At 37.8% G+C, this 27,114-nt stretch overlaps 1 protein-coding gene across 1 annotated transcript in view; it reads left to right on the plus strand.

Annotated features, from left to right (window-relative positions):
* The first annotated feature begins 310 nt into the window (after positions 1-310).
* The window catches only part of PAPSS1 (3'-phosphoadenosine 5'-phosphosulfate synthase 1), a 39,590-nt gene continuing 12,786 nt past the window's right edge, over positions 311-27,114 (plus strand). Inside the window, exons 1-9 of the mRNA XM_083862299.1 lie at positions 311-503; positions 7,850-7,964; positions 11,038-11,273; positions 12,474-12,612; positions 14,713-14,831; positions 19,560-19,673; positions 21,581-21,692; positions 24,644-24,849; positions 26,952-27,087. Coding sequence (XP_083718425.1) covers positions 444-503; positions 7,850-7,964; positions 11,038-11,273; positions 12,474-12,612; positions 14,713-14,831; positions 19,560-19,673; positions 21,581-21,692; positions 24,644-24,849; positions 26,952-27,087 — 1,237 coding nt within the window. The 5' untranslated portion in view covers positions 311-443. The remainder of the gene's footprint in view (positions 504-7,849; positions 7,965-11,037; positions 11,274-12,473; positions 12,613-14,712; positions 14,832-19,559; positions 19,674-21,580; positions 21,693-24,643; positions 24,850-26,951; positions 27,088-27,114) is intronic.

Here is a 27,114-nt window from a genome sequence, read left to right on the forward strand (position 1 = left end):
GGCAGGGACAGGAGCAGGGACAGGGAGCGGGCAGGGACAGGGACGGGGCAGGGACAGGGGCAGGGACAGGGAGCGGGCAGGGACAGGGACACAGACGGGGCAGGAGCACGGGCGGCGGCGGAAGTGGCCGCCGCTCCCTGTCACGTCACGGCGCGGCGCATGCGCCTGGCGGGGCTGCCGTGGCTCCCTCTCTCCTCAGCCGCCGCCCTCCTTCCCTTCCTCCCTCCCTCCCTACGTCCCTCCTTCCCTCCTTCCCTCCCTCCCTCCGGCCGCCGGGCCGCGGCTCCTCCCTGCACCACCTTTGGCCGAGCCGCGGTAGTGCGCAGACGGCACAGCTCCTCGGCGGCAGCGGCTCCATCCGCGCCGAGCATCAGTCGGGAAAGGCGCGTCCTCCTCCCCCGCCTCCTCCTCCTCCTCCTCCTCCTCTCGCTGCCCCCGCGGCCATGGAGCTGCCCGAGAGCCAGTGCAAGAAAGTCAAGCTGAGCAACAGGGTGCCGAGCTGGGTGAGCGGGCAGGGGGGCGGTGGGCAGGGGAGAGGAGAGGAAGGAGCGGTGATGTGGCAGCGGGAGCCGGGCCGGGCCGGGCCGGGGGGATGCGGGCGGGATGTGGCGGGACGAGCCCCGGGCCCCTCCGGGCTGTGGGGAAGGGCAGGAGCCCCTCCGGAGAGCCCCCGCCGTCTGTGGGTTTCATCCCTGCCTCTCCCGCAGCGAGCCCTCGGCTCCCAGCGCTTGGGAAGACTTAAGAATGCGATGTACAATGTGGCCATTCATAAACCTGCGTTGGCCAAAGACTGGGGTTCTTTGTATGGCGAGTGTGATGTGGAAAACTGTCGAGACGGGGCTTAAAAAATCTAACCAAAGCCTTCATTCTTGTTCGTGAAGATGGGGGGAGATCGGTTTACAGCAAAGACCAAAATGCAGCTATTTAGGAGAGACATTGCAGGCCTTTGAGAGCATTTGATACCTTTGGTGATGCAAGACAAGCGAAAAGAAATGAAAAAGAAAGTATTATTTCTTTCAATCAATGCTGAGTTGAAACAGGAAAGACATAAAATCCAGCAAACATTTGATAAGGATGTGAGAGTGTAAATCAGTCTCTGAAGTCTTGCTGTGAGCAGTGCAGGCCACAGCTTTCCTGATAAAAGCAACTGGTGCTGGAAAAACTGGGAACTTACTGTTTGGTAAATGTTGTGCCTGTCTAAGCCTCTTCCACCATGTACAAGCTCAAACTTGTTTATACAAGAGAGCAACCGGCAATTTACATTCTTTCAATTTCCACTAGGAAAAAGCAAATTAAGACGTTTTGAAGATTGTGAAATAGACGATGTCTGTGTGGGGTTAACAAAGTGCATGCAAAAGTTACTTTGTATCATTCCAAGATCGATTTGAGGGAAGGAGGGAAATTCCTCGACAGACAGTAAGTGGTCGCTGAGTTCAGCTGAGGTTGGCAGCCCCCTCTGTGCTACGTGGCAAGCAGAGGAAGTCTCCCGCTTCTTCCTTTTTCTTCAGAAGACCTCAACTGAAATGCTCTTTGTAAACCAATAAGCTTCACCAGGAACAAAAATGCTGCTGATTCACATGCTCCACAGGCAAATGTTCTGGCACTTCTGGCTCTGCATCTGTTCAGCTGAGAGCAAAGTCAAAGCGACTTCCCCTGGTGGAATTGGCAGCCCCGAGGAGAGTGGGCAGAGCCCTGTCCTTCAGAATTTCTCTGTGCTTCCAGTGCTATTCAAAATACACTTCTGCCTGCGGAAATGCCCTTGCCAAGCCCACCTCTGAGCACAGTGAACAGTTACTCCCCATTTACAGAGCACTGCATAGCCACAGACACTGCCATTAAGTGTGGAAAACATGGCTTGATAGGGAGATGTGTTGAACACTTTCTTTAGAGTGGCTTGGATTCCTAACACAACTGAGCTGTTCCGTCACTTTGCAGGTGACTCCGAATGAGAACTTGCTCCAATTCTTGTTTCTGAGAGCATATTCAGTAGGATAATTCTGGCTTCATTTTTTATCCATCCCCTCTGATGCCAGCCAGTGAATCCCCTCCAGCACTGGTCAATGTGCTCTCTCTGTGTTTGGTCGTGCTGGTACTGCAGCAGGTGGCAAGCAAAGTCACACTCCTTAATAATATCTTTAGCACTCAATTTCTTCTATCCACAACACTGGAGAAGACTCTGGGTGATTTCTGCTGCTATGATCTTTCAAATTGTCCCAACTTTTGAGCACCTGGCAAACAGGAGATAGTCTGTGTCAGTGGCAGGAGAGCGTGCATTTGGCAGCTCCAGTGTAGAGGTGTTTAAATGACTTACTGTATTGGTATAACTGTGGCAAACTGCTTTCTGGTGGGCTATTGTAAGGTTCCAAGTAAGAATTCTTGTTGGAGATAGGAGAAAATGTAATGCTATAGGCTATGGCAGAATATAGATTGGGGAATTGTTGTTTTTAAAAGACTAAAAGATATTATTGCTCAGATAGAATTTATGGGTTTCCCCTTCCTTCCCAAGCACAGTTGTCTGAATCAAAGCACAGATTTTCAAACCAGAATTTGAGACAGTAACTAATGGAAGGTGTTCCTGACAGATCTTTTAGTCCTGAAATCTCATATAAATATGTAGGTACAAGCTCTGTGGTAGCTGAATTTTTGTGTTGGAACCATGTCTGTTTTCCTTGCTTGTGTTTGTACGTAGACAAAAAAAAAAAAAAAAAAAAAAAAAAAAAAAAAAAAAAATTGGGCACTGTTCCATGTGCTTGAGCTGCTGTTTGGCTATTGAGCAGAACACTTTGCAGGGAAAAAAAGAAAACTACCATTTATCAGTGCTGAATAATAAATGTCATAAAAACGTGTTGTTATCGGGGAATCCCTGGTTTATAAGAGGCACATGGTGAGCACAATAACAAATGACCTAAAGAACTTCTGTTATGACTGGGAAATGAGAACGGCATTGAAAGTAAGACTGCACTTCAGAGGGGAGGGCTGCTTGTGTTACTTTCTCTCGCTTATGGGAGTTCTTTCCTTGGGGAACCAACACTGTCATCTTAGAGCAGAAGGATATGGAATTACTCACAGTTTCTTTGGTGTATGTAGTTCATATGGAAACTATGTCTGTTTTCTGATACTTCCAGCTTCAAGTTGTCCCAAGTTGGTGCTGCAGCTTGGGGAGTCTCAGCTTGCCATGGAAAAAATTTACTTCCTTCCCCAGAGGTCTTGCTTTGTGAAAACTTAAAATTTGATACTGGTCATAAAAGTACAAAATTTCATTGTTGCTTGGGAGTTATGAAGAATAAAGTCAGATTATGCCAGTGTATATATTGTCTGTCTGCTAACCATAAAACAATTAAGCAATAATCTATTGTTTTGGCTGTGTTTTGGTCTTGACATTGTAACTTGGGTTTGCTTTTCAGCATTTGGATGCCTGTCTGTGTTCTTTCATAGGTGTTTGGCACTGATAGTCTGATTTGGCTTTGGCAATAAAAAAAATTATAGATGTAACTGGGCAAAACATCAAGAAAAATAAGAAAAAAGAATTTGTCATCTCAGGAAGTCTGTACATAGAAAAGTTGACAGTTAATATTACCCTTTGACCCCTATAATCTTTCTTTTATTCCTGTAGTTCCAAGGTGTCTGTAGTCATTAATTTCTTTAGTCAACTACCTGCAAAGCTAAAATTTACCTTCATGCCAGAAAAAGTAAACAGCAGAGTTATCCTTCCTTCTTTGTCATCGCAGCTCTCCAGTGCAAGTCTATGAAAGGATTTCTTTAGTACCCTATTTTTTACTTCAGTACCAAGATGTTTGCCTGTTGGAGCAATTTTGATTTCATGTGAGAAACTAACCAGCGTAGTGGGGGAGAAGAAAAGAGGGATATGTCAGCATTCTCAGCTGAAGTTACTGCTATAATGAAAAATAGTGGACTGAAGCACTATTTCTGTTTAACGTGGTGAAGTAGGAGGGAAAATATTAAGATGAAGTGTTTGTTTACATAATGCAGAAGCAGTGTGTTGCAGGGTGGAAGACATACTTTTGTTGGGATGTCGGAGTGGAAATATCAAATTGCTGTTAGAAAAGCAGATAAACCTTTATGCCCTTTTCTTCATTAACCCCTTTACAAAAACGTAGTGTCCTTTTGCCAGTGACTCTTATAGTCAGTGTAATTAGGTTAAGAATTTTAAAATAGCTTTCACAAAGAGTACTTGCTCATCACATAGGGTTCTTCTATTCCATGTTTCCTTATGTTTAATTTCTTTTAACATTGTTAATATAAATCTCCTAGGTGAGTTATGCTTTGGTACAGTGTAAAAGGAAATGACTGTTCTTTATGTGTGGTATCCTTTTGGTTGGTCATTTAATTTCATCAGTTGATGGTTATCAAATTTTAAATACAAGAATTTGAAGACTGACTAAATAATTTAAGAGCACAAACAATATATGCCAGTGAGTATATTTTTGTGCCACATCACTATTTGTAGTAAGTGTGTATGTCAGGGATAGTAATTTAAAACCTGAGTGGTTGAAAATACAGTGTTCAGCTTGTTCACCTTGTTCCTTGTTCACTATGCTCAGTGGTGTGGGCAAATCATATGGAAGCAAATTATTTAATAGGAAAGTGGACTAATTAAGGAAATACTTTTTTTTTTTTTTTTTTTTTTTTTTTTTTTTTTTTTTTTTTTTTTCTCAGCAACAGAGAATGACTTGCTAAATTATTAACATTTTAGAGCACCTCTATAAGATTGGTTTTCTATCAGAAGATAAGGGGAATTTGGGTACTGCTTTGCCCAGGATTAGTACTGAGCTGCCTTGTTTGTGTGCCTGTACACAGACACAAAAGGTGGGGCAGCTGGTGACCAGCAGGTGTGTTTTTGAGTGCATGCAGACTCTTTGGGCACTTTAACCTTTAGTCCTAGGTGCCTGCTTCTGAAGTACAGGTGGATTATTGTCCCTCTGCTCAGCTCGCTGGCTGCTCCACTGCACACGTGTGCCTTGTCCTCTAGCAAGGCCTTCTCCTTGTTATGATTTCTCATCTCTGCTAACTTGGTATTAATACTTCTTTTTTTCATAAAAGTTGTGTTGTTTTCATCATTTTAAGAATCCTTCCAGCCTGCTTCCTCAGGGTTTCATGTGTATTGTACACATAGTGTAAACCCTGATTAATTTCATTGCTGCTTTCCTAGTTCTGGAAAAAAGAGGAAACTGGTATAACTTGTGGAATATGGACTGGAAGAGGTCTCCTTGAATGAGACATTTGACTTCCAATGTATGAATCTGATAATAGACTCGTTGCCAGGGATCAAAAGCAAAGCATGTGTGGGTTCAGGTCTTAATGTAAGAGAGCTTACTGAGACAGTGCCATGAGATTTGTGCTTTGAGACTGCTGTTTATTCAGTGCCTGGTACAATACAGTACAACTGCAATTAATGAGAGCGACTGCAGCTATTACTGTGTTAGTTTGAATGGCTGTGTACATTCATTATGCCCTATATAGCTTTTAATTGAAGTGCTTCAATTATTTTTGTAGGTTTTAATTCCACAATTTATGTGTTTGCTCACTCAGATCTTTATGTGGTGTGTAATTGTTCCTACTATAAAAAGAATTTGATTTTGATTTTTTGACTTTTTGACTTTTGGTTTTAGTCAGCTGTATCACAATGGCTCTGTGCACAAAACAGCTTTGTTTTAGGACATAAATTATTTAAAGGTAACGTGATCAGCAAGGATAACTTCATTTTGTATAGTTATGACCTGTTTGCAGGTCATGGTTTCTTCCGGGTTGATATTCAGTGTTCGTCTAATTTTAGTTGCTGGACTATCACCACTGAATTACAGAGTCATTGTATTTAAAATCTGAACATAGGTTCTTACCTTGAGCTTCTGTTTGTATTAACTATGAGCTCAGCCATGTATAGAGGTGGGGACATACAATCACACAACTTCATGACTTTCAAATAAGTTGTAGATAAACCTCTGAATAGAAAAATGATGTAGCAACAGTCCTTGAAGCCACGACTAGATACCATATTTTTGTTAATTCTGCTTTGTGGTGTCTCTCTCAGAAACTATGAACAGGTCTCTGCTAGTACTCTGTAGAGGAATATAATCCCTACTTTCTTTTATATTAAATATACTAAATATATTAAATATGTTTTCTTTTTCTCCTGGCACTGATACAATGATGAAAGAGAAGATAGTGCAATATGTTTGCAAGCAAGAGAAGCCAAAGCAGCGTTAGAGATACCACTAATCCCTCTCATCCCCTACCCTCCTCCCCTCTTTTTTTAAAGTCTTCCTTTTTGTTTAATTGTTCATGCCTGTTCTAACAATTTAAGGTCTTGATCCTTCACAAACAAAGTTTATATGGCCAGATACCGTTAAAGTTTGAGATGACGCCAAGCCTGATCTTCCTGCAGGCTCTCTCACTTTGGATTGTGAAATGTGTTTGACAGCAGGGTCATCTTACTCAATATATTTGTAGAGCAGGTTATTATGATTAATAGTTTTAAGCAACTTGGTAACCAGCTTTATTTTAATTAAAATCATATGAAAAAAACCCATCTTTTAAAATAAATTCTTTAGAATGTTCCTTGAAATAATGCTTTCTTTAAACATTTAGAATCTATGATAACTATCTCTTGTCTAGAGACTGACGATACCATACATAAAGGCACTTGCTTAACTGAAATGAGGAAGAGAACATGCATAGTTTGCAATGGAAAGGCCTCTTAGGAGTTAAAAATGAGCCAAAGAGCCAGTGCCACCAAATTTGACTGGCATGATTTGCCCTTAGTGAAGCCAAGTTGGCTGTCACAAATCACCTCCTTATTTTCTGTGTGTCTTAGCATAGTTTCCAGGAGCTTCTGCTCCATGATCTTGGTGGGCAGAGAAGTGAATCTGGTGGGTTTGTAGTTGCCCAGATCTTCCTTACTTTCCTTTTTAAAAACAGGCTTATGTTCCTCCTTTTCCCATCTTACCAGACTGCTGTGACTTCTCAAATACGATGGATCGTGGGTTAGCCACACCCTCTGCCATTTCGCTCAGGAGCCACAGATGCATCTCATCAGGTCCCATGGACCTGTGCACATTCAGGCTCCATAGGTGGCCTCAAACCTGGTCTTCTCCTACCTTGGGCAATGGTTCTTCATCCTCCCAGTCCCTCCATTTGCCTTTCATGACTTGAGTGGTGTGACTGGAGCACTTGTTAGTGAAGATTGAGGCAAAAGAAGTCATTGACTGCCTCAGCCTTCTTCATGTCTTGGGTAACCACATCTCCCTTTTCCATCCAGAGAGAGCCCACATTTTCCTAAGTCTTCCACCCTCTGTAGGATTCCTTTTTGCATTTGAGTTTGTCTGGGAGTTCCTTGTTCATCCATGCAGGTTTCCTGGCTGTTTTCACCTGACTTCCTCTTTGTTGAAATGGATTACTCCTGGGCTTGGAGGAGGTGGTCCTTGAATATTAACCAGTTTTCCTGGGCCCCTGTTCCATTCAGGTCTTTATCCCATGGTACTCTACTGAGCAGATCCCTAAAGTTACTTGAATAGAAGTCAAGTCAAGCAGCTCTAGCAGTTCATCTGTCTTTTTTATAGTTAATTTTTCTTAAGCAAGTTTTATTTGAAAGCAATAGCTGATTAACCTGTCAGTCCCAAGCTTCGTTGAAGTAGCACGAAGGGTGTGGTTGTCTATGGCTGACTATTCTAATTTTCTGTGCTGCCTTTGATCCATGCTGGAGCTGATGGAATGGGTGTTGGTTTTACTTCCATCTTTCTGTCTCCAAGTCTTTCTTTGTGCCTGTGGATGAATTTGTTTGCTTTGCCAACTCACCCTTTATCAAAGACTTAATCGACTTCTTCTTTTACAGGGAATGCAAAGGGCAACCAATGTTACCTACCAAGCTCATCATGTCAGCAGGAATAAGAGAGGCCAAGTGGTAGGAACAAGAAGTGGTTTTCGTGGGTGCACAGTCTGGTTAACAGGTACAGCCATGGATTTCTGAGGATCCTTTTTGTTTTAGTTACTCCTTTGAAAAGCTACTTAGCTTTAGCTCTTTCTTGCATGCAAAGTTGAATGTTTGTGAAATCTAAGACCGTGGTGCAATTTTATTGCTATTTTTAGATAGACTAGCAGGAAATTGCTTTTGGACAAATAGTAACTTGAGAATGTATTTTCTTCAGTGCTCTGGCAGGGTTGTTTTTTGGTACTGTCTGCTACTTAATTCTGGTTTTCTTTGCGTGTGTTGCTTTTTTTATTTCCTTTTTGTTTTAACCAATTCTATCTATTTGCATTGTGCATTTTATCAATTTAGAAATGAAATACAATTTTTTTTTTGTAACAGTCTGTACTTTTGGATCTTTTTTGTAAAAGTCTCTTCTCTCTGGATTGTTCTTGTCTCCTTGGTTTGAAATAACATTTCAACATAAACCTGTACCATTGGACAGCAATTGCATGTTTAGGCAATGCATACTGGCAGTTATTTTTGAAGTCAGCTCTGTGGGGTTTTTTTTGTAAATAGAAGGGGTAAATACATTCTGGAAGACATTTTTTGTTTCTTAGCAGTGAGGGAATTTTTTTGTTCTGTCTTCAAAGTGTTTGGAAGCTTTAAAATATTTCCTGTAAATTTGGGTGGTTTTTTTTTTTTTAGTTAAAACTGGTAATTAAAAAAGCAAAATACATCATTTAATTGGCCTGTAAACCATTTAGAACACTGTTGTATTGCAACATAAAAGATCCTCACAGAGCGTTAGAGAAACTTACTATATTTACATTAAGTAAAACTGATTTCCACTAGTGTTAGTAAACATGTGTGAAATGTAGAGCAGTTGTTGATAGCAAACTGCTGAGAGCCATTCCAAGCAGATTTGATACAGTGGCTTGCTGTCATGTATTTTGTTGGGAAAAGAATGGAGCTCTTTCTCTCCCTGTTACCATCACACAGCTCCAGCCTCTCTATCAGTGCTCAAATGATCTGGTGGGTTGCCTTTCTGTTTCTTCTGGTAGTTCATTAATCTAATTCTGAAAAAGGTCATGATAAAAATGTTTTCTTAGTTATCTACATAGCAACATTTCCAGTCAATGTTCTTTTTAGACAAATGTAATCTTAATGCCCAATTTCCTTTTTTTTTTTTTTTCAGGAAGGAGGGTGGTAGCAAGATAGCAAGAATGTGTGTGGGAAGCTAGGTTATTGAAGATGTTTGAGCAGTAATGTGAAAGGGTGAAAAGGACTGTAGGCATTGAAGTAAGCAATGTTAACCATTCTAGAACTATGCAAACATGAATTTCAAATTCTGATAGGTACTAGAATAAAAGCTGGAATACTGATACACTCCAAGATTATCTCACTTTGTCAGCACTCATGGAGTGAGAGTGTACGGAAAGATCTTTCAGGGCTCACTTTTCATTTTTCAAGGTAACCTTTATTTGAGAGCTCTGTTTTAATCAATGTTGAGTCAGAGGGTCCTAGTAAAGAAAACTGAGGAATTTAGTGAAAATATGTAAAAACATTGTTTTCATGTGTAAAATAATATGCAATTTTTAGAGTGTAAGTCATTTCAAAGGCTTGTCGGCTTTTGTTTTTAAATTCGTTAATGTATAACCTTAACTTTCGCAATTCATTACATGTTAGAGACCAAATGATGTGTGAAAAGGTAGAGCATTTAATTGAATAGCAGGCTAGATGTGGGGACAAATTGGCAAGTCAAAGACTGCATCAGTGAGAAGTAAATGATGAATTTGCTGAAATCTTCTTTTGGACTGTCGTGCCTGTTTTCTGTGAATGGGGGGTGTACTTAATTGCTGCCAAAAGAAAACTGTTCTGTTTTCTGCCTTGCAGTCCTTCTCTTGCCTTGCACACACTGTACCCCTAGCCCAACTCAACACTGAGCTGGTTCAACTTGGGAAATCATCAGTGAACTTACCACAGTCTCCCCCCACACACACAAAAGGGAGAAAAAGGGGAAAAACCCCATGAGTGTGTGGGGGGGTTGGGATTACCAGGCTGAGTTGGTTAATGGGCACCAGAGGAAGCATGCAGTGACTCCTTTTCTTTAAATTACACCCCAAGCTCTCAAGGTTTTCTTTGCACTTCATGTTTTCCTAGGACACACTTCATAGCATGGTTGCTTATCCTTTGCCATAGATGTCTTGGAAATAACACCAAGCTGCTATTTTGTGTGATTTTTTTGTTTTCCTCCATTCTCTGAAAGTTAGAATAAATCTTAATCACCACGAATAAAAACATTTTTCTCCACCCAGTAGTGCTACTTTTTAATACTACCATTACCTTTTATTTTCCCCTCACTCAAAGGGTAAATATCATCTTACGAAAATATGAGTTTGTGTTCCATTTACAAATTGACTTCTTGGTAGAAACAGAAGCATGTGCTCCAGATAAATTGAAACCTAGTCTGGAAAAATTATTTAAATAGATTTCTAAATGAAAGTGATCAGTGGGCTTTTTAGAGCCAGCATAGTTTTGTTGCCAAAGATTCTAAATTAGGCCAGAGTTTGATAATATGGTTTTCTTTTCTTGTTGCTCACGCATGCCAGTTAGTGGAGCATCACTGCTGTGTGTGAGTCTTGAGTGAATCAGTGGTGTCTAATTCAGTGCTGTTGTTCTGCAAGGAGTAAGAGCAGTGCACAACTTTGGCCTGATCCCATTTCTTTTGTTGACTGAAATTCACTTCAATATGAGATCTTCCTCTTCTCATATAAGTATAACTTCTTAACTGTGCTTGTTTTCTGAATTAGGTTTGCTCAGCTAGTAATAATTGCTAGCCACACTGGAGAAAGTGCATCATCTCTATAAGCAGCAGCAGCAGAGCTCAAGGCTAAACTCTTACCTGCTTCAAACTGCACACTTAGCTTTTACCTTACTCTCTCTGTCTATTGTCTGTGTAAAAGCCACTTGGCTTATATTCCAGGTAAGCTTATCCAGAAGTCATTGCTGCTGCTGCCTGTCATTTTGGGATTGTCATAGTACACATGTACTACAACTTGCCTTAACTTGTTCCTGTGCTTATATATTTATATTATTATTATTGAATATTTTAGGTCTGTCTGGTGCTGGGAAGACTACAGTGAGCATGGCACTGGAGGAGTATTTAGTTTGCCATGGTATTCCATGCTACACATTGGATGGTGACAATATTCGCCAAGGCCTTAATAAGAATCTGGGTTTCACGCCAGAAGATAGAGAGGAAAACGTGCGTCGTATTGCTGAAGTTGCTAAATTGTTTGCAGATGCTGGTTTGGTGTGCATTACTAGTTTCATCTCTCCTTATGCTCAGGTAAGTGTGAAAAACATCTAGCTGAAATGTAGGGAAAATGCAAATTGCAAAATATCATTCAGAGTCCTAGTTACAGAAATCCATTTCTGTACTTAGCCAAAATCAAATACTTGGGGTTTTTTGGTGACGTCTGTGCTTTATGGTGGTGATTACTTAAAACAGAAATATTAATTTTAAATATTAAATGTTTAGTTCTGTAACTGGAACTATCCTTAAGTCCATTAGACAGAATTATTACTCTAATATTACAAACAAGCTCAAATGATGATCCAAGAAAGACTCGTAAAATTGCAGTATCTTGTTTGATCCATGTAGATTCCAGTATTTTATAACTATGATGACTAGGTGTACACTTAACCTGAAGACTCAGGTAAATTGCTTTTAAAAGCAATTTTTCCTTTAGTGAATGAATGATGAGAGCTTTATTTTTACCAAGTGACTTATGGGAAAAGTGTTTTCATTGTAGGTTATTTTTACTTTATTTCATGTTGTGTATACAACATGACATTTTATAATACTGAAAATTAATGTAAATCTATGTTCACATTGTTGTGTGAAGCTTGTTTTCATCCGTGCATAACAGAAGTCTCTAGATATGAGAACAATAACTAATAAAAGAAACAATACTTAGTAAGAGAAGATTTTAGTGGACATTGGAAGGCTTTTTTTGTTCTCTCAGTGAAAGTCACCAATGCTGTTCCAATGTTTGGCAAGCCATAAAAATAATATGATAAAATAAAACAATGCAAATAATACAATATTTTGACTACTCAACTCTTGTCAGATTAAGGAATGTAGGGAAAACTGGCACTTGGGAGAGAAGGATGGGTGTATCAAGAGCAGCAGGTAATGCCTCCTCCCGGCTGTACTCAGCTAGGCAGGTGTAATTCCTCAGACGTATATGTATAGGTATAGAAAGTCCTGGATTCTGTTGGCTGGGTTTGGTTGTGGATTTTTCTTACAAATCAAGTTTCATGTAAAATATCTCACATCCTCCCTTCAGCTTTTACCATGTGATGTACTGTAGCCAAAGTGATATAGCGTGCAGGGCATCAGTTTATCAAATCACATTTCTTTTTTCAAACTTTGAAAGCTTGTTTACATTGTGCTGTCAACTTCTTTAAAATGAACTTCAAAGGCAAAACCCAGTAAAAATATGTGGGGGCAACCTTTTAGGATTTTTCTTTTGTTTTCTTTCAGGATCGTAATAACGCCAGACAAATTCATGAAGGGGCAAGTTTGCCTTTTTTTGAAGTATTTGTGGATGCTCCATTGCATGTCTGTGAGCAGAGAGATGTTAAGGGACTCTATAAGAAAGCCAGAGCTGGAGAAATTAAAGGTGAACCTAGATGTAATTATGTCCTTTCTGCATAAGTGAAACATGGGTGTAATTGACTCTACGTAAGTGGATATGCTCAAGTCTGAGTGTATCATCCTAAAAAGAGCATGGATTCAGAACAGGACTGAGAAGAAAATGGAAATTGACTTGTAACTCATGGAACTGACTAGTTAAGTGTGTAGGACAGTAAAAGGGTAAAAGCAGCTAGCCACCCACAGAAAAAGCCTTTAGCACCTTAAAGGTTGCAGTAGAAACTACGTAAAGATTGAGGATTTATCTGTCTCCTTTGCGTGTCCATTGACCAGTTAAAAAGAGCCTGATTCTTTCTGAAATCCTTTAAAAACTGCATTAATAAAACTTGCTAGTTTCTTCCAAAAAGTAAAACATGGCCACTGTCTACCTCTAAAGATCATTAAGAACACTTCTGAAGATACTAACTTTTAAATCTGTATTCTATTCTAGTGCCCATGAATATTTTTTCCTATTCCCAGCCTCAGGTCACGATTTAAGTATAACCTGCAATAAAAAAAGCTTAGCTATGCAATCATTCATTGCAAGTATTGTTTCAGGTGCTGCTTTGCTCTGTGTTACATTAGAGTTTGCAAAGGCTAATGATAGATAGTTCTGTATTTAAGAAGCAAAGCCTTTTTTTTGAGTAATCACTTTTGGGGGTGGAGTTTGCAGATGCTGTATGAATTCACTTTAATTAGAAGTGATATAAAATTCAAGAAGTCTAAGACATTCTGTATGAGTGGTTGCTTGATGCTTCTAGTACTAGAGAATATTTTGTGCAAACAATAGGAATAAATAAAACTGAACTAAGATTTGTTCAAAATCAAAGCAAGACAGCTTGAGCTGACATGACACAAAGATACAGTTCTGTACAGAATCTTTATTTGTGCTTATTTTGTGAACAGCCCTAATATTTTGCTAATTTTGCAAGCCCCATAATGGAATTGTGTTACTGAAGAAGTGGTAGTGAAGTAAATGGTGCCTGAGCAAGAGACAAGTGGGTGTAGCAGTGGCCAGATCTTATGAACTATCTCATGTATGAAGGATGAAGATTAAATAAACTTGCCAGTTACAAGGAGTGTTGGCAACTGTTAATCTTCTTTTTCTTTGGAAATGGTAATGAGACACTTATTTTGCCTCCTGTTCCTACTCCTCCAGTAATCAGATCCTTCTAAAGGATTTTGGAAAAGGTACCAGCCTTTCTTTATCACATGGGGTACTACAGTAACTGATATTTTTCTTAGATGAGGAACTAAACTACTAATTTTGAGGGTATTTAAATCCCAAGTGAAAACTTGGAATTCTAATATTTGCATTTGCACTTCTGGAGGATGCAGATGTAGAGTTGCTAAAGCCCAGCTGACATTCCTGACGCAGATCTGACTTGTAATGCGTATACTCTTTGCCCTTGGGCTTGATTTTTCCTCCTTGTTTATGCATGGGTGTTTAGAATCTCCACAATTTCAAAGCAGATTGCAAGCTAAGTAGGCCAGAACAACTCACTGGTAGCTTGTACACTCTATGACAGCTATAATAATCAACACAGTCATCAATCTCACATTAGCAGCTATCTTAAGATGAGTATATTAGCTAAACTAATATAAAAGGTGTTGAAATTCCTTACTTCAGAGTACTGCTTGGTGGTAAATTTACATATATACTGGGTGTTTCTAATATTTTTTAATCTTTTATTTATTTTTTTTTAAAGCAACAATCAGCTGATAATAAAAGATAGTGGATGCATGACTAACTCTGGGTTGATGTGCACACTTCTTCTGCCAGTGCTCTTTTCTTTATTCACAGTAAAAATCAAATAGCTTCACCAACAAAAAAGTGCCATGTATGTACTGCAGAATGCTGAAGTTTGATGCTGTCAGATACTATGATTAGGAAAGAATCTGATAAAGAAAAAATCTGCTGATTTCCATAAGAGTTCCTGTATTAAGGAAGCTAAAACTCCATGTTCTTGCCTTTTGTGTTCATTTATATATGAAAACTGTCTGTGAACAGCATTAAAATGAAGTCATCTTTTGGAAGAAGTCATCTTTTGGAAGAAGTCACCGAATATTTTTGTTTTATGTTCTGTAGGTTTTACTGGGATTGATTCTGAGTATGAAAAACCAGAAGCCCCAGAGCTTGTGCTGAAAACTGATTCCTGTGATGTGAATGATTGCATACAACAAGTTGTGGAACTTCTTCAAGAAAGGGTGAGCAGAAATGGAGACATATCTTAGATAGACACTTTTGTCCCAAGTATTTGTACTTGCAATCTGAATGTAAGTGCTGGGAAAAACAAAGACAGTTTTTGAGACATAAAGGCTTATGCATGTTTCAATTCAAACTTTTAAACTTGTCCTATTGTATATTTCCTTTTTAAACCTAGACATTGCACAGCATTGATCTCCAAGTGAAATAAGATTTGGACAAGTGGAAAATTAATTTATATCAATCACTGGAAGCCAGAGGAGGCTGTCTCAGTTGTTACAGAACGAACAGTGAATGCTGACTTTAAAATGCTAGCAACCAACTTTAGAGTCTGATTTTTACATTGTCTCTATAGTGTACAAATCAATATTTACTGCAAATGTGAAGAGATAGGGGTGCACTTACACAGTGGTTTGATCTCACTTAAGAAGGGGCTTCTGTGCTTGTGTCTGCTTTCCCTTGTTTCCACTGTTTTTCTTGTACTAGTAAAAGTGATCCTTCTGTGTAATAACCAGCTCAGAATGCTGATCTTCTTGACATGACTGAGTTGAGTTTATGGTTCATAGCTTCTGAAAAGATAGGTCTCTTTCCTTGTTCATGCTTGCAATCTACACTATCCCTTTTGAAGTCTCTGTGCCTTCTCCTGTTGCCTGGTAAGTGGATTTGGCTCATTACCCAACCTAAAAAACCTCACCTCCAACAAACCCCACATGAAAAACAAAACAAGACAAAAAAAACCCCAAACGTAACACTAAAAGTGAAGGCAGCAAAAAGATGGCTTTATCCCTTTGAAACCATACCCCCCAGAATTTGCTAATCCTCATGTAGAAGAAATGTGTTTCCTTACATTCTTATCTGTAGTCAGTGGGTAGTGAATGACATTCCAGACAACTATTTTTTTTTTTTAACTGAGATACTCTTGCAAACAATAACTCATGTTTTTTTATGTGAGATGGATGTTCTGGAAATTTAGGGTATAGACAGTAGTTTGAGTAAAGCTCCATCAAGTGTTGAAGTTGATTCAAGCAAAAGACCTCATCATGTAGCCAGCACGAGTTGATTTTAACCCTCTATGTAAGTACAGCTCTGGAGAGATTTAGTCTCTTGTACTGAAATTTTCAAGAAAACTCCTCATGGATTACTGCTTCCTCAGTGTTGCTCAGGAGACAAGGCAGGGCAAAACACTGTAAGAGAATTCTAGATTTTTGCCCAAAACCCTGTCTGAGTATTTTTTTAGAAGAAAATAGGAGAGCTGTGTAGGAGTCCTACCTATGAGAGGTCACAGTTCCTGACTGTGGGGCCCTGTGCCTCCTGCCCAGAACAATTCATAGTTGTAGAAACCTATGTCGCATGTGCCAAGATAATGATCCCTGAAGGCTTGCATCGGTACCCAGTGCTGACTGCTGGCTCCTAGCCCAGTCAGCTTTGTTCAAGGCACATCTAGCACTTTTTTTTCTGTTTCTTTGAAGATAACAGTATAATGAATGGCAAGATATCTTAGTGGTTGCTTAGTTCAGTGAGAGACAATGAAATCAAGGCAAGGCTAAACAGGCATGTCTTGTTTTTAGATCGTATTAATACAGTGCTATCTTGAGAATTTAATTTCTGTAGATTTCCTGTAGTTTGAACAAGAGAGCTTGTAAGAAGGCTGAAGGAAGATTTTTTATAAGGGTATTTTGGGAGAGAACAAGGCTTCAAACTGATAGAAGGTAGTTTAGATTAGATACCAGGAAGAAATTCACTACTGTGAGTCTGGTGAGATACTGGAACAGGTTGCCCAGAAAAGCTGTGGATGTCTCATCCCTGGAGGTGTTGAAGGCCAGGTTGGATGGGATTTGAGCAACCTGTTTTAGTGGAAGGTGTCCCTGCAGGGGACAGGGGCAGGGTGGGTTGGAACTAGATGACCCTTAAGGTCCCTACCAACTCCAACCATTCTGTGCTTCTATAATTCTATGAAATAAATTGTTCAGCATTATAAAAACATTTATCAGCATTATAAGATGTGCCTGTGCTGCAGAGAAGACTACCTGCATGCTCTACTGTAAACAACAAGAGCCTAGCCAGGAGCTTGAGAGAAGCAATTTTGCAATTTTATACGGCACTTGTAAGACCTTGTCTGGATACCTCGTCCAGGTTTGTGCCCTTCTCTTCACCCAGAAGGAAACAGTGCCTCTGTGGGCTGAGCAGAATGTCACCAAAATGGTCAGAGGCTGGAGTATGTTGCTGCACAAGGAGAGGCTATGGGGCAGTGGATTTGTTCAGCCTGGAGTAGAGAAGACTAAAGGAATTCTTGTTGCAGTTTCTATCATCCAAGTGGGAGAGTATAGGGAAGACTGATGAAGGTTTGTCTTAGAGGTGTACAAGGGTAGGGTGAGGGGCAGCACATATGACATGAAATCTGGGAGATTAAAATTAGACATAGGGAACATTTTGCTATCAACATGGTCAATTAGTAGAACAAGTTGCTTTGAGTGTTTGTGGATGCTCTGTCCTTAGAGACATTAAATGCTTGATTGGCCAAGGTCCTGAGCAGCCTGCTATAGTGGGACAAGTTTTGGACTAGGCGATCTCTAGAGGCAATCAGGATCAGCAAAGAACCCACCAACCCAGTGTGAAGAGGCACGTTTCCATAACACATCTAGTTTATTTTTTTATTATTTTGCCATTTCTTTATAAAAATACATTGAGCAATAATAAATATTGAGGAATATTGTGTAACTTGTCCTTTGGTAGAATTAAGCTTTCAGTAAAACTAGTGCCTTACAATGGTCACTAGATGGCTTGCTAGCCTAGCATTTTCCTAATTCCTAAAATTCATGCAGTTTAAAGATGCATGGATTCCTTTTGCTGCTGGTTTTCTTGTTTTGTTTTGGGTTGTTTTTTTTTTTTTTTTTTTTTTTTTAATCTAAGTTGATGTTTTAAGTACCACTTTCATGTGTGCAAAGGAGTCTAGGTTTGCTAATCCTACAAGTTCTCTAAATATCACACTCAGTTGCTAGAACTGTCTTCAAGATGTTTACATTTGTATAATGAAGTAGGTTGTTGACAGAAACTGCTTTGTGAAACCTTTGTTTTGCCCATTAGTGGGACACTAAAACCAGGATAATACTTGAAGAGATCTTTTTAATAGGCACGTTTATTTTAAGCTGTTGATGGTTTGTAAAATTAGGACATCCTAGCCTGGTAATGAGCCAGGGTCCAGAGGGAAATCTATGAAGGAGCATAATGTGCACTCACTCCATCATTATAGTATTGCTTACAGGAGGCAATACTTTCATTAGATTCTGGGCTTGTTGTTATGACAGGAGTCTGCTGCAGCTCTCCTGGGCTGTAATGGTGCTGCTTAGGCACAGAAAACAAAAAGCTGATTTTGCCTAACTTGCAATGTAATAAATCTGGTATGATGTCTGATATGTAACGGACCAAGCTTTTTCTTATAACAATCCATTTCTAAGTGCTAGTTTAATTTGTGTTCTTTTGATGTGTCTTTGAGGATATGAATTATGCAACAGCCAGTGAGAATCATCACATCTTGTTACTCCTGTAGTCATTTTGTCTCTCATTTTTCAACATTCTACTGCCTTTGTTTTATTTTCCATGGAGGTAGTGCCTGAAGTCTGATAAATGCATTAAAATTCCTGAGCTAACTTTGTGTTTTCTACAAGCATACCTATTTACTCTGGCCTGCATATACTGGAAAAGTAAAGATAATTTGATTATTGTTGTTATGGGTGTGTATATACTCTGCTCCAAGGGTGAGCTTTTTTCTCCAGAAGTAAAGCATTACTTTCATAGGTTTCTCAAAAAGTGAAAAATGTGTTTTAAAAAGAACAGTCAGTCTCTTTTCACTGATTTTTTGCTACTGAACATCACTGAAGCATTTAATGGAGTTTTGACATATAACACCATCATTTGTTGGAGGATACTCTTTACAGTTTTATCACGGTGACCTTCTTTCTTCTTTTAATTGTGATTTTATCTTTGTAAAGATCTCTTCTAACAAGTTTAAGGTCTTGAGTCTTGAGCATTGGGGAGTGAGAATATCTTGTTTAATATACATGGAATAACACTTTTTTCAAAAAAAAAATGATATGTTGGTTATAGAGCTAGATTTTGGTTCATCGCATATATATACACAGATGACATAACATTTAAATAGTCTTAGAGTTAGTATATAGATGAAAATACTGGTATGTTATTAGCTGTAGAAAATACATTTAATTTGTACTTCTGTGTCAATTTTCAGTAGAGAAGGAGCTTTATTTGTTTTACCTTTATGTTACCATTTCTAATGTATCTTGTATAGTGAATGACTTAAATTCGTAATTTCTGAGTCTCTGAATCTTTTTTTACTTCTTCAGCATGTGTAAAAGCATAGTCTGCCTTTCTACTCTACATAATGTAGGTATTAATAAATCATAAAAACTTCACTTAATCTAATAGTTAAATATTTACTAGGTAAATGTTATATGGGTTACTTAAGGTTTAGAAAAAATCTCTTGTCAGAATATTTCGTCTCTTGTCAGAATGTTTACCAATCTGCTGGCTTGAGTAACTAGCAATATATCATAATCTTGGAACAGTGCTGGCTTTTAGATGAGTAAAAATTGCATAATAATAAATTCTTGTTTCTGTGTAGTGCAACATTGGAATTTTACTTCTTGATGTGTGTTCAGTGCCCTAGAGTCATTCTGAGCAAATACTAAGTTCTCTTTATTCCTTTTATACAGGACATTGTACCAGTGGATGCCTCTTACGAGGTGAAAGAGCTTTATGTGCCAGAAAACAAGCTACAGTTGGCCAAAACTGATGCTGAGTCTCTGTTAACCCTGGAAATAAATAAGGTATTGTGTGTTCAGGTTTCTCATTGCTGTAGTTCAAGGACGGTCTGATCTGTTCTTAGTGTAAGTAGATGTAGTTGAAATACTCATACTGGTTACAGGATACACCTTGATAAACTTTTTCCCTCTTTCCTTGAGCGAAAGCGCAGCATCTGTGTTTCTTTGTTTACTTACCAGATCTTCATACTTTCATGAATAATGTCTGGTATCATGTTATTTAGTTTATCCCTACCCTGCAGAAAAAAATTTACAGTGATTTCCTCCTGTGCTTCCCCCAGATCCGTGGAAGAAACGATGCCTGGAATATCTTGTATGAGAAATTGCTTCTAGAAGGATTGCTTACTTTTATTTTTAGTTTACTTACAGAAATAATTTTATTGTGAATTGTAATTGCCTAGAAATATAGGGGAAATATTGATTTTTTTTCTGTTGGGAGTCTTCAGCTGAACAGCAGTAACTTTCAATATATATACACCAAACTCAAACAGTTGCAAGGAGATGATCAGATCTACTCTATTGCTTTCTTTTCTGATTAGAACATACTTGTGCTATGTTTCTAGTTTCCAGCAGAGAGAATATGGGAAAGCATGGATCAACTTGATCAACCCTGTTCTTATTTTGGTTAAATGCATTATTTTCCAACTCAGATCAATTAGATGAAGCTACTTCTGGCTGTGTTTCTGTTCTACTTCATTCATTTTTCTGAAGAACTAAGCCTAAATACAGATACAATACATGAGTTTTTTCACTGCATTTTTGTTGGTATTACTAGAACTTAAAGCTAAGCATTTGGTCCAGGAGCTGACTAAGCTCAGCATTCAGCATCTGTTGTGAGTAGACTTGGAAGGATTGGGGTGACATACTAAGCACTGAACTAAGTAATTTTAAAATTCACCTGGTCTTCTACTAGTAATGAATATTGTTACTTCCTTTCACCACATTTTACTAATTTCTTTTCACATGTACCTGTGTAAAACTATTAATTGCTTTGTTGAGGAATAAATACTAAAGGTCACCATTATTGATAGCAGTGTCCCATTCTAAATTTCTCCCTACGTAGAAAAACAAATCATTTCTCCCTCCACCCCCAGCCACTGGCTTGTTAAATATCAAACAAGTATCTAATGTAAGCTTAGGAAGAAACTGTGTTTTGTACTTGCCTCAATATAAATTAAACAATGTAATAAAATTAGTCATGTCCTTTGCAAAAGAGTCTTGCACAAGCAAAGCCTGTCCTTGTCAAAAACTTGACCAAGTCTTAGTAATGCACATGCAGAAATAATGGAGACCACACACTAAGTCATAGTGTGACTGAGTGCTAAGGAAGGAAATTCTGTGTAAACTGATATCTCATACTAAAATAAGTACTAGTCCAGAGAGAATTTTACTTCTGGATTGTCTCACTAGTTTATGAAAAAAAAAATTTTCTCATTTGTTTAAAAATTAGACCTCTTAATATTTACACCCATAATTTTGATATTTTTTGTGGTAATTGTATGTGTTTGGTTTTTTTTTTTTTTTCTCTTTAACATCTTTGTTATCTTGTTTTGTTAGATAAAGGCAAGTGGGATTCTCTAATTTTGTTAAGATGAACTTTATCAAGATTTACAAATAAAATTTGTTGTTGTGTGTTTTTTGGTTTGGTTTTTTTAATATATGGAAATTTGATCCAGTGTAGGGACTGGAAAATAGCCAAAAATATGAACAATGAGGAGCAAGTTTTCCTGTTTTCCTTATTTGTAGAAACTTTGAATTATTTGTGATTAAAAACTGTAATACTGAGAAATCTTCCATTTGTACTGTCCTACGTTTCAGAATTAAATCATGATCCGTTATGATTAATACCTGATGCCAGTAATTAAGCAGCAACTTTTACCTGCTCTAAGTCTATTTCTTCATGTCTTTACAAGGTGGATATGCAGTGGGTACAAGTGCTAGCAGAAGGTTGGGCAACACCCCTGAATGGCTTTATGAGAGAGAGAGAATACCTCCAGTGCCTTCACTTTGACTGTCTCCTTGATGGTAGGGTAAAACATACCATTTGTAAAACCGAGCAAACTCATCATACTTCTAAAATATTTTTGATGCTTTGCTTCTTAGTGGTGTTATGGTAACACGTTATCTGGCTTGTGCACAACTTGAGGGCTGGGATATGAGAATAGAATGTTATAATAACTGTGATAGTTTGATTCTTTTTATACCTACCATCATATTAGAATTTGAATATTTTGTCTTTTTGCCTTCACAAATTTTTTTTCAAATATCTTAATTTTTGAAAAACATTTAATTCTAAAATGCACACTTCTAATTTGTTTTGAAGAAATCGATCTTAGAATTTGGCATTGCAGTTTAATTGCTGTTTAGGTCTGTGATCAAAAGATTTGTTCTGTATTAGTAATGAAGGAAAGGACAACAAACTGACTTGAGTGCTGGAGCTGTTGCAAGAGTGAAATCAGAATTTGAGTATGAACAATTGTCACGTGTAATTCATTTACTATGACTTAGTAATTATGCTGGGATGATTTAAATGAATAAATTTTATTTTGCATTACCAGTTGGCTAAGAACTTTGTTAAGATGGTGAATAAGTCATAACATCCTCAGTTTTTGGAGTTTGATTGTGATCCTCCATCATTTTTTATTTACTCCTCTTTGAAGGCTGTGTTACTCTAGCCTTTTTGCTATATTCATGCTTCCTTCTGCATCACCCTTCTTGATAGAGAACAAATAGCAGAACAAAAAGAAGTCACTTTTCTCTCAATTCTGTGATACAGACATCTGTCATCCTTATATTTCTTAATTCCCTTTTGTCTAGGTGCTATCCTAGTCAACATAATACCATCCTGTTATTTTGCAGTATAATTTTGGGCTAGTTTTGTTCTCATTTCATTTGCCTTCTGTACATCCATCCAGATGAAAAGTCCTCTGCAGATGACATGCAATGCATTCAGCTGCTAAAACAACTTGTATATCCTAGTTCTGTCCTGTAATTTTCTGTAGATCAGGATTTTTATGAGGCATTTAAGACCTTGTTTAGGTGAATGTTTCAGATATAACAGTATAACAATTTATTAAACTTCTTTTACTGTTATTTTGAGTATCTCGTCCATGTTACAAAAATACGAGTAATAAAAAATAGCAACTTATTGATGGGAACAATTTTAAGTCCTAAGCTTGGATAAAATCATTATGTTCCTCTTGATGTCCTGTTACTGATTTCCTCTTTTTAGAGATCTACTACAGCACTTATATGTGTAAATATTTTTAGAAAAATATGATTGCCTTAAAGCTGCTTTGCTACTTGCAGCAATGGCAACAGTTAAGACAAAACAACATCCTCAAACTTTCCTCCTTGTTTGGTATGTTAGTTCTGGGTCTTACAGCAGCAGCCATTTTGCAGGGCTTTGATTCTGAAGAGAGGGAAATGGCTTATTACCTGCAATGCATCTCATCCTTTGGGCTTTAAAAGCGGTGTTCATACTCACTGACTTCAAAGCTATGGAGATCAGTGCAGATGTGTTGATAGTCTCCCTTTAAAGATTACGTTTGAAAAAGTCTCATCCTGACACTGTGCTCATCTGTGATTTATCAGGCTTGCTTCACTACCTTGCCTCAGTTTCTTACTTGTACAGTGGCTGAAGAAAAATGTAGAAGATATTGTACATTTATTGCTGGTCATGGACAAAATAATCAACAGCTTTAACATCTCTTAATATTTTGAAATATTTATTTTTTTTAAATTATCAGTTTTGGGGTGTCAAACCACTCTCTGTAACCACTGCCAAATTCAATTTTATGACCTAGTTGCTTTGAAAATAACTCTGGGCACCAAGGAGTGCCCAGAAAATAACTCCAGGCAACTTAGGAGGAGATGCACAGCATGCATTATACATTTTGCATTGTGAAAGAAAGGGAGATCTATTTTTCTCTTAAACTTTTCATCCAGCTTTATAATTTTTAATTTCCTGAGAAATTTGATTTCCTAATAAAAAATGTATTGTTTAAATAATAGCAAAATTCGCCTTATTTTAGAGTCTTGGCAAATGCCAAAACCTCCATTAACTTTAAAGGGTCCATGACTTTTCTCCTGGAGGCCACCCAAAAGTTTTGCACTCAGGCATACGCTTATTAGAACCCAAGCCTTTATAGAAGACTTACTTAAGATATTTTTTCTGCTGGTTTTCTCAAATCTCACTCTTGTAGAAAAGAAAAACAAGACTTCCAGCATCTGGCAATGAAGTAGGTGCTTAAAAACGAGGACCACACATAACCTCAAAATTCAGCAATGTTTGCTTAGTTTTAAAAGTAAAGTAGCTGGTAAACATTCAGCTGAACAAACTGTGTAAAATGTTTGCCTGACTCAGCAGTTTCTCTGCAGTTTTTTCTGAAAGGTGAATGCTCGAATCTGAGTACAGTTTTAAGTAAACAACAGAAGTCACCTTTTGAAATAGTTCAATTATGTGTGTTAACTGCTTGGGTACGTTTGTTTGCTCCTATTGCATTGGGTTTTTTCTTAGTTATCAAAAGCATGTCTACTTAGAATATCATTTCCTTTATACTAATTATCCACTCCACTAGCAATCTTGCATAATATTTTAGATTATCTATTTTAAAATGTTATTTGTATATTTCTACCTTCTGTATAAATTCTTAAGAAAGGTATTAATTTGACATTCCCAAAAAGTAGTATCCTCGCAGTTTAAATATTTTTGTCCAGCTCTAAGTACTTGCTATTTTCAGTACTGTGTTGACTCTTTCTCAAACCTCAGTGTTTGCTCAATTTTATAGCACGTGTGTCTTATGGAAGCATTCGTTCATTCTAAAAGCTGTTTAATCTCTGCTAAAATAAGTGTTTCAGCTACCTGTCACATTATATACTTACAGCCTTAAAAGTAACCTGTCAATTAGGTAGATCTTCATAACAAACATTGATGACTATTACTGAGGATAAAGGTTTTTTTTTTTCCTTTGCAGGGGGAGTTATTAATCTGTCAGTGCCTATAGTGCTAACAGCTACTCAAGAAGATAAAGAAAGGCTCGATGGGTGCACAGCAATTGCACTGGTGTATGAAGGTCGCCGCGTTGCCATTCTCCGGAATCCTGAATTCTACGAGCACAGGAAAGAGGAACGCTGTGCTAGGCAGTGGGGAACGACATGCAAGGAACACCCCTATATCAAGGTGTGCATTTAAAAGTTGAAGATCTAGTCCTATTCGCTGTACTCTTGTAGAGCTGCAAATTAGGTGAAGACCATGTCTATGATTGATGTACTTTGACAAAAAAACTACCTTGAAAATTAATTAAAATATCTGAGCAGAAACAAAGGTAATTTTTTTTTCTGTGCAGCTGTTGAATAGGCTGTGCTTAGTGTGAAAATCTAATGTCAATATGTACACATGAAATGAATTTAGAATGTACTGTAGGATCTGTGCTACAGAAGAGGGAACTTTGCCCTCCAGTGTGCCTAGGAAACACTTCCCTCTCTGTCACCAGATGGATCATCAAAGCTCCTTAATCAGTGGATATATGCATTGTGAGGGATAGAAAGCTTCTTTTCTGCTTGCATGTGGTGCACGTGAGACCTGCCTGCTTTAGATGTTTTTCTTCCAGGCCCTGTTCCTGGAGAGTTCATCATTTAACTCTCTGGGGAGTAATTTCCTACCCGTTGTGTTTGTTATGTTTTATTATCATGGCCTTATGTGAATGTTGTACTGAAATGTTCTAATTGTAACGTACTCATCATAGTGCTGTGTTGGCTTATGCAAGCTGATGTGAATATTGCATCTTAGCTCTGCAGAGCCAAAATATGTTTATTTCCCTGTTTGTCTCTCAGGTATTTTTGTTTACATGTATGACATAAAATTAGGTAAAGAGAAATCAAACAAACTTCAAATTATGAAATTACTCTTGAAAAGGAAAAGCCTTTAAATGTTGTAAAAGTATCTGTATGACTAATAGAAGATTTTCCAAGCCCTTGATGTGTTCTGTGATGTTGAACAGAAGATTATCCCTTCACTGAAAACTTAACACAGATCTAATAAATTCTAAGAAAATCTCATGCTGACAAAATTTGAATGACTTCTTATGTAGAAGAGAAGGAACTTATGTTTTTATGCCTGTACTAGGGTGTATAGTAGTAACATGACAGCACAAGAATTTGGTGGCCCTTCTTAATTAATCAGATATATTTGGGTACCTAAAAGATTCCATAGTGCAGAGTTTTCTCATCTTCATATGATTATCATACCTTCCCTCCACCTTGGTAAGATGTCAAAGTCTGGCATTTTCTTTGGGAAGGGAATGGTTACTGTGCCATCATTTAATTCCAGCAGGTCAAAGGAAAAATAAATTGAAAAATGCACACCTAATTCACTCATCTTGGCTTTTGGGTTTAGTATGTAGTATCTTCTGTCATATAAAGATTTATTGTAATTTCTAAATTACATGAGTCTAAAAATGTTATCAGAAATGTGTATGAAACTTGAAAGATTTTGTGATTTCATGTTCCAAAGAAAATGGATTCTTAGAAATTAAAAATTTCAGAATAATGTCTATGGTTATTTGTAGAGTATGTTAAGCAGCTTGCCGTAATTATTTTTTGATAAAGTGTGAGGTGATACTTAAAGATATAAAAAGAAGTGTAGTGACTGTCCGACATCTGTTGCTTGGGTGAACTGCTACTATGAAACAAGTCCAAAAGCTGTTCTACTTCAAAGATTCTAGTTTTATTTGTAGATTAAAGTGAGTGAGTAGTTAATCAGAATTGTTTTGTTTGCCACTTTATTCCTGAAAAGAATCTTGTAAAATACAGAGTGATACTGCAACAGTATTTGCTTTGGTCAATAACTATAAAATGTGCAACTTCATTGTATGGCTATATTGTAATTAATTTTTAAAATATGTAGTAATGAAAATGTATACAAATATATAATAAATAAATTGTAATAGACAAGTCTTTCCAGACACTATTTTTATCATGTAATATTGTTTAAAAATATTGACTATTTGCATTTCTATATATTATCTCAATTTTGAAAGAAGGGCATATGCTTACTGCAGATTTGTGCATCTCTCCTACATCATGGTGTAACATGTCTGGACTATGCTCCAGTAATTTTTTTTTTTTCTTCATTTTTTTAACACTGATGCTTGACTTACGAGTGTCAAATAAAATTAACCTGGAGCACAATCCTTGGTAAAGATGTGTCCCCATTGCAATGCTCTAGACACTCAGGAGAAGCTGATAACTAATCCTGACATGGACTTTTCTTTCTTTCCTTAGATGGTTATGGAGCAAGGGAACTGGCTTGTAGGTGGAGATCTACAGGTCCTTGATCGTATTTATTGGAATGATGGACTTGATCAATACCGCCTCACTCCATCTGAACTAAGGCAGAAATTCAAGGAAATGAATGCTGGTGAGTATTTTTTTGCTTTCTTTCTTC

The sequence above is a fragment of the Zosterops lateralis genome (genome assembly GCF_965231275.1).
Source record: "Zosterops lateralis genome assembly, chromosome: 5".
NCBI classification, from domain to species: domain Eukaryota; kingdom Metazoa; phylum Chordata; class Aves; order Passeriformes; family Zosteropidae; genus Zosterops; species Zosterops lateralis.